Source organism: Sycon ciliatum, chromosome 4, assembly GCF_964019385.1.
Source record: "Sycon ciliatum chromosome 4, ocSycCili1.1, whole genome shotgun sequence".
Classification (NCBI taxonomy): domain Eukaryota; kingdom Metazoa; phylum Porifera; class Calcarea; order Leucosolenida; family Sycettidae; genus Sycon; species Sycon ciliatum.
The window spans coordinates 36075993-36084435 of record NC_088646.1 but is presented as its reverse complement, the minus strand read 5'-3'; the positions used below and the strand labels follow the sequence as shown (position 1 = coordinate 36084435).

The window sequence follows — 8443 nt, the reverse complement described above, 5'->3', positions numbered from 1 at the left end:
GAGACGCGGGGTTATTTAGTCACTGGTAAATGTTGCATCGAGTGCTGTGTGCTCTAACACAATTGTAAAAATCATGAAAAAGCGAAAATAATGCAATGGTGGGGCTGAGTGGTGTTCTTTGGAGGAGACGTCGCTGTCTCAGTATTCAACGCCGGACCCTGTATTTCAAGTCTGTGGTCATGCTCGATCATAAGTTCCTGTATGGCTCCAGTGCCTTCTCAGCATTGTTGGCGGGTAAGCACCTGGATCGTGTCCAAGTACTGCGGCTCTGGTGGCTTGAGGGATGTACGGGTGCTCGCCGTGCACCCCTGCCGGCAATCTGCTAGTGAAGCTTGGTACCTACTGTTGTAGTTTATGGTAACGTGGCAGCCACTGGCTGGAACTGTATTGTTACTTGTGCATGCTCTGCTTGGTATACCTTCTGGCGTGATGCCATTTTCCGTGTATTGATTGTAGGTTAGTGAGTGCGCGTCTGCGTGGTGGTGCATGCTTTTCCATTCACTGATTGACCTGTCAGCGGTCAATCTTCTAGTTGCGGTTTCGGCGTGGTCTGCGCTGCCCTTATTCCGAGTTTGTAGCTTTTGTGTGCATCCTGACTTATGTATGGAGTGTGCTTGCGTGCACGCTTGCTACGCGTTACTTTTGGCAAGCTGGCCATGGTTCTTTTTCGGGCTTAGCTTCCGTTTGATCTTGGCGTGGAGTTAGTTCCAACTTGTGGTGATAACAGACGTTTCTCATTTTCCATCTAGAAGAATAACTAATTTCCTTGGAAGCTCTGTGGTGTTGTGAGTGAACTGGCCGTAAGCCGGCGTGGAGTGCATGTTCTCCAACAGCTTTTGGTGCCGAAACCCGGGACAACGTGTTGCAGAGTAGGACTTTTGTGGAGTCGGAAGGAAATAGAAAGTCTTAGTGTTTGTTCATGAGAATAAAATGTCTGTGAAGTTGGATGGATTTATGCGTCCGTACCGAGGGCGAGGTGACGACCTAGATGTATTCTGGTCAAAGTTTATGATCCTGGCGAAATCCCACAAGTGGGATACGGGCAAAGAGCAGATGGCAAACTTGCCGTTGCTCTTGGATAAGGCTGCGTATACTGTATTCAACGCCATGCCCGACTCGGACAAGGAGAAACCTGACGAGGTGAAGAAGGTGTTGACTGAAGCCTTTGCTCCTTCTGCTGCGGAGTGTTACCGCTTGTTCAAAGCGCGTTCCATGGGATCCACAGAGTCAGTAGACGAGTATGCGGCGGAGCTAAAGAGGCTGTTGAAGAGCTCTGGTCACAACATTGCGGACGACAAAGATCCGATGCTGTTAGAACAGTTTGTTGGGGGCTTGCCCAGAGACTTCGCCAGAGAGGTGAGAATCCAGTGCTCTAGCGGTAGCATGACTCTTACCGATATGATCAAACGTGTCAGGGCTATGTCCGTCGATGATACTATAAGTGTCAGTGGAGGGAAGTCCGTGGCTGCAGCTGTCAAGTGCTATTCATGTAAGGAGCCTGGTCATGTAAGAAGGAATTGCCCTAAGGCCAAGGGCAACAGCCACACCACTGGCAAGTCACGAGGGCCACAGTGTTACTCTTGCAAAGAGTATGGCCACATCAGGCGAAATTGTCCAAAGGCCAAGACTGAGTCTGCTTCAGTGGCTGTGAGTGCTGGGCATTGTCAGGCTGGAGTGTCTACTGATGCTGACGGAATCCCAATATCAACTGGTGGGCAGAGCTCTAAGCTGCTGAAAGTTGATGTGTGTGTTAAGGGCCATGATGACTCTTGGATATCAGTCGCAGCGGTTGTGGATACTGGATGCACGCGATCTCTGATGAAAGAGAGTGTAGTAACTGCCGTGGGCCTGGCTGATCAGGTGGAATCGACAACTGACTGGGTGGTCGGCATCGACGGCACGTCCCTGGAGTCAGTTGGATCTGTTGCTGCGACTGTCCAGCAACATGATGATATAGTTCAGCTTCCGGAACTGTGCGTGGACTTCCTGGTAGTTTCAAAGCATGAGGGAGTGGATGCTGACCTGATTCTTGGCAATGACGTTGCCAGCGCGGCTGGTGGCCTTGAGATACGCTACCAGAATGGCTCGGCGAGTGCTATTCGGTTCGGAAAAGGGCCCGATGTAGCGGCTGCCGCAGCTGGCCATGCTGAACGAGCGCCGAAGCAGAAGCTCTCGAGGCACATCTCTGTTGAGCGAGATTCGGATGGTGTCACCCTCAGTTCAGCCGATTTCAAGGTGCGCTGGGACAATAGTGCAAAGTCGTGGACCGTCGCCTGGGTCTGGGGAGGTGGTGTAGAGCCGACTGATAGCATTGGCTCCGGAGTGACACAGTACTCACGGAAGAAGCTCTCTGCAGAGCAGGAGCAACAGTACCAGAAGGAGGTGCAGTCGTGGATCGACCATGGTTGGATGGTGCCCCATGATCCAGATCGACACGGCAAGTCAGGTGCGATCCTCCCTCTAATGGCTGTGTGTCAAGGACACAAGGCGTCTACGCCTGTACGTCCCTGCTTAGACTACCGTCGTTTGAATGAGGCGATTCTTTCCCATCCTGGAGGCGACGCGCCTGCATGCGACCAGAAGATCAGGGAGTGGAGACGCCGTGGCGGTGACCAGGTAGTCGTCGATATCAAGAAGGCGTTTTTACAAGTTCACGTCGACCCCAGCCTCGTTCGGTATCAGACCGTGGTATTCAATGGAGTCACGTATGTCATGGAACGAATGGCATTTGGTCTCAGCATAGCTCCGAAAGTCATGGACGCCATCGTGAAGTTTGCGCTGTGCGACTTTCCTGATGCAGACAACTATGTCGACGATGTCGTTGCTCCGTCCGAACAACTTCCGGAGGTGACTGCGGCGCTGAGTCGGTACGGATTACCGACGAAGCCACCAGAGGTACTTGCCGGCGCAAGGGTGCTTGGCATGCAACTATCGGTTGCTACGTCGAGTGAAGACGTGATGTGGCGTCGCCGTGATGGCATGGATCTGACGTTGCCGGAGCAGCCGACGAAGCGAGAAGTGTTCTCCTGGTGCGGTCGATTGACGAGTCATTACCCTGTTGCATCGTGGCTGCGACCGTGCTGTAGCTACATCAAGCGAGTGAGCTGTGAAGATGCTGCGGTTTGGGATAAGCCTGTCTCAGCTGCGCTCGAGAAGTTGTGTCGTGCGGTGGAGGATCAAGTTTCACGAGAGGATCCCGTCAACGGCAAGTGGACAGTCAAGTCGACTGGTGGCGTGTCCCTATGGTGCGATGCATCCAACCTGGCGCTAGGTGTTGTCATCAGCGAAGATGGCTCCGTGATTGAGGATCACTGTTGGCTCAGGCCTAAGTCAGACAAGCGGCACATCAACGTTGCCGAGTTAGACGCCGTCCTTCGTGGCTTGTCTGCTGTCGTGGATCACAGAGTGGCCAACGTTCGAGTCATGACCGATTCGAAGACGGTGCATGGATGGCTAAAGTCTCTCTTGGGCAACATCCAGCGAGTGAAGGTGAATGGCCTCTACAGAGCTCTTGTAGAGCGTAGATTGCAGCTGATTGACGACTTGGTCGAGGTTTACAAGTTGAAGATATCTGTCGAGTGGGTGCCTTCACAGAAAAACCTGGCTGACCGTCTGACCCGTGTGCCGGCATCCTGGCTCAAGATGCCCGAGTCACCGGTGGTTGCGGCGGCGACCCAGAGCAGTGCGTGTGCAGGTGTCCACAGTTCTGCCCCACTTGCCTTCGACATCATCCGGGACCAGCAGGGAGCAGATACTGCCATCCAGCAGACGGTGGAGGATGTCGACGGTATGCAGACAGTTAGGGCGAAGCAGTTTCAGAAGGTGGCACCACAGCTGAGAGTGCGGGATGGCGTGCTGTATCGGTCAATCAAGTTGCCGCCTGCCAATGAAGCATGCGAGGTGCCCGTGATTCCGAGCTTGCTAGAGCAAGATGCCCTCCGAATCGCCCATGAGAACACTGGCCACGGATCATGGGAGGTGGTCCATGAGATGATGCGTCAGCAGTGCTACCTTCCTGGGATGGCAAGGAAGTGCCAGGAGTTCGTCGGTCTTTGCGACAGTTGTGCCGCTGCAAACCCTGCTGCTGGTGGTCATGCTTCGCCGACACGTCCCGAAGTGCCGGCGCGCCCATGGCAAGTTGTGGCAATTGATACCTTGGAGCTAGGACCGAGCCGAGCTGGGTTCCATTGCGTCTTGGTGTGTACGGATATGTTCACGCGCTATGTGGAGGTGATACCTTTGAAGCACCATGACGCTAAGTCAGTTGCCGAGGCGTTTGTGTCTGTGTGCTGCCGATGGGGTCCGCCGGAGGTGGTCAGATCAGACAACGGAACAGAGTTCGTCAATGCTGTCATGGACGCCTTGTACTTGGCGTTTGGAGTGGAAGTCAAGCACGGTGCAGTGCGACACCCTCAGTCACAAGGAAGCGTGGAGAGATTCAACCGGACCCTGTTGACTCTGATTCGCAAAGTACACTCGCAGTCCAACGACTGGAAGACCGACCTGTCAATGCTGCTGTACTTCTATCGCGTCCGACCGCATGGAGCAACGGGAGTTTCGCCTCAGCTAGCGATGACTGGTTGGCAGCCCCGTGGTCTTGTTGTAGAGGCCCAACAGCCCCTGTACACCTTGCCAGCATGGACGGCTGAGCTGCAGCGTCAAGCAGCTGCCATTCGTGATTTGATCGATGAAGAAATGGCGTCAGCTGATTCCCAAGAAGACGCCGACAAAGCAAGTTGCTGTTACGGGCCTGGTGACGTGGTGATGATGAAGATGACCAGCCGCGCGCAGAAACGCCTCCCGAAGTTTCAGCTTGGCTGGAGAGTCAAGAAGGTGTTGTCGGAGTCGACTGTAGTCGTTCAGAAAGTGGAAGACCCCAGGGTGGAGAAGATCGTCAACGTAGAGCTGCTGAAGCGTGCCGCAGCCAATCCTACTGTAGACCTGCCTGAGCCGCCTCAGCCAGATGATGCGAGCGAGGATGACGGTGGTTACCCGATGCGGCTAGAGCCCGGTGAGCTAGTCGCAGGTGTGCCTAGAGCTGAAGAGCCAAGATATGTGCTCCGGAACAGAGCTGGTATCAGGGCTCCAGTGAGATACGACTGAGAACTAGTAGCTGGTGATGGTTCGCAGAACTTTCATGTCCTTTCGTTTCTCTTTGCTTCTTTCGATGTGCTTGCCTATTATTGTCTTTTTAAGGTGATGTTACCAGGGAGGGAGATGTTGTAGTTTATGGTAACGTGGCAGCCACTGGCTGGAACTGTATTGTTACTTGTGCATGCTCTGCTTGGTATACCTTCTGGCGTGATGCCATTTTCCGTGTATTGATTGTAGGTTAGTGAGTGCTGTGTCTGGGAGATTTTCATCCAGAAGCTGATCTTCCTAGGCTGGAGCTGCTGCTACTCCTGTGCTAGCCCTCAACCCCTGGCGCTCCTACTCGGCTCCAGTGTGGGCCATTAACCACCCTGCCCGATTTCGCACTGTTGCTATTCCACACCGTCAGCATTTAACTCTGAGGTCAGACCTTGATCCCTCCCACCATTTGCTATCTGTCTGTCTGCCTCTCTTTCACACACAGATGTGCGCGCATACACACACACACACACACATGCACACACAGTGACACAAACATACACATAGCCAACTTCTCTGTGTTTGGTGATCATCATCATTCTGTTTTCTGATGTGCAAGCTCACCTCTGATGCCGATTACATCCTTGCTTAGACCCGGTCTGCTATTAGACCAGTCTGCTCTCCCTTCACTCGCTTGTAAATCCTACTTGGAGCAATAAGGTTGTGTCACTGCTCCTACTGATGTCATTGTTGTGAAAGCAATATGATCGCCATTGGTGGTAATTTTCCACCGTGCATGAATCATTAACAATCATCATCTATGTGTCACGGCCTAACCATCCTCGTAACTCCCCTCATCGTGACTAGTGCTGTACCGTTGAAACCTACTTTGCTTCAGTGTATATTCGCTCCAAAGCTCTTGTTTTGTTGCATAGTGATCTGACGCAGTGTGCTATAGCCTATCGGGTAATATGGATAAGATTAGTACAGTCGGCATCGCCTATCGAGTGACCAGGTACATGTATAAGGATACTAGTACATGTATACCGGCTTAACGATATGGAACACAAATAGCACTATGTGTGCAATATTCCTTTCTAAGCTCACGCTGTGCGGTGCAGATAGGTCATGTGTCGTTGCCAACTTGCCGCATGTGCATGTGCAGCAGGAAGACACCACATGTCGACTACTACTTATACTGTACAGCATTGTGTGCTTACATGCATCTACGGCCTTGTGGATGCAATTGAGTCTCACACACATGTACATGAAATATTGCGTGTAGTGCGGCATCAGTTAACATACAGTGGCTAAATATTTTTCTCGCAATAATGACCGTATTCACCACAAGTGTGTTCATGTCCAGAGCCAACTCAAGTCCTGTATTATTTATGACCATGACAACAAGACTTCCGGGCTGAAATTCTTCTATGACAGGCATGAACACTTGCCTTACAATTGTTCGTGATTGTACGAAGTACATATTCGCTGTTGCATCAATTTTGCACCATTTACATTGTAGTGCCAATAGTGGTATCACCTGCATGCGTATTGAGTCAAACAAGGTTACCTCTGTATAATTATGCTTATCGTGGCTATCAAGAGCTTCGATGCAAATTCCCAGCTGACGAATGGTGTCCAGCTTGTGTTCAGCTCAGCTGGCACTCACAACTCATAATAATTGCGTTCTAGACGCCAGATGAGATGTTTCAGCTACAATGTAGACACAACGTCCGTGTTCAAGAAAGCCGTCACTTCATCTTCTGTCCATCCTCAATAGCACGTTCAAGCAAATACATCTGAAACACAGTAGCGACAATCCGACAGCGGCGACACGCCGTCTTCTCCGAATGAGCTTCTACTGTTCTAATTCAGATTCCCCCAAAAATGTCAAAATAAATAATAGATTTCCACCAAGCTCGCTAGAATCTTGCGAACCGTCAACATGCAGGCATTTCAAGTGTTCGAGCGTGCGTAGATTCTGCTCAGCGGCTCAAGAACATTCGCCAAGCGAAAAAAAGTCGATGAGAAAGATGTAATGGTGGACGAAATTACGAAAATCGGAAGAAGGTATTCGACCCAGTTCGACTATCCTGGACTGGATTGGCAACGTCCAACAAACGGATTCGTATTCTATGGGGTCTCATGAGCTAGTGTGCCAAAGGGCGTTTAGTTGGAGCTTCAGTGCATCACCTTCGCCGAAAGAGGCCCTTTCTGAGATTTGGCCGATGGACTAATAGGCCTGGGCGGATAATGCTAATGGCGATGCCAGAAAAACTGTATCATAATGCTACTTATAATGCTGCTGTTCCTCTGTAATGCCAGCAATTCACAAGTAGTAAGTATGGAAAAATGGCTTGGTTTGGGCAGTGTTGTGCACGTTTCGTAGTTCTACGTAGACGGCATGGAAAATGCTAGAAAATCATGATCATAATGCTATTTTATGCTGCTATTGCTCCATAATGCCAGCAAAACCGCAATAGTATGCATGGAAAATGGATTAGTTTGGACAATCCTATGCAAGTTGTGCAGTTCTATGTACAAGGCATGTAACGATCCATTTTTCGTAGTGGGCAAAACTTCCATATTTGAGTATTGCCACTTTTGTGGAAATGTAGTGTTATAATGCTAGCATAATGCTCGTTGCAAATCGCACACTATAATGCTACTTATAATGCTAGCATTATCCGCCCAGGCCTAGACGCTCGGCACATTTTTGGATCCGGCTTGAATTACATTTTCCGTGGCCGATCTAATTTTCCATTTCACGATGAAATAAATATTACCAACCACTTTGAAATGTACCTCGGATGGTGAGCCAATTAAATTATTGTGAAAAGAAGAAGGACAAAATGTTACGAGTTATGACTAACTACATTCTTTGTTGCCGTGATGCGTAGCTCGTGCTCTTCTTCGTTGCGCTTTCCTTCCCCTCTTGGACCTTTCCGAACCTGAGCCTTCCAAGTTGGAAGGTTGTTGGTTTGCGCCTTGGAGAAGTGTTGGAGCTAGGTGTCAAGTCACCGAATGTCTCAGTACTCCTTGTCAGTTTTGTGCCATTTTGTCGCACTCGCTGACTGTATAAGATCTGGTTCCGTTGGTGGACAGTTAGTTATAACTCGTAACATGTTGTCCTTCTTTTCACAATAACCACTTTGAACCTGACTTTAATCCGATCTTGTCTGGACTGAGCGCTGTTGTTCGGCGGGTGTGCCGTAGGTGAATTGTCGAGTGAAGTTGTTTGGGAGGTGGGCCATGTATGAACCACGATCCTACACAGTTGCCAGGGCAAGACGCTCTGATCTTGCCCAAGGCCATTCGAGTGATCTTGCCCTCGGTTGCGACGCCCTTGGGCAAGATCACTCACAGACCTCGG

General features: G+C 50.6%; 1 protein-coding gene across 1 annotated transcript; it reads left to right on the top strand.

Moving 5' to 3' along the window:
- Positions 1-930: 930 nt before the first annotated feature.
- Positions 931-5103, top strand: LOC135813535 (uncharacterized). The gene has a single exon (XM_065326627.1). It carries the CDS (start codon positions 931-933, stop codon positions 5101-5103), a length of 4173 nt encoding a protein of 1390 aa, XP_065182699.1.
- The last annotated feature ends 3340 nt before the right edge of the window (positions 5104-8443 follow it).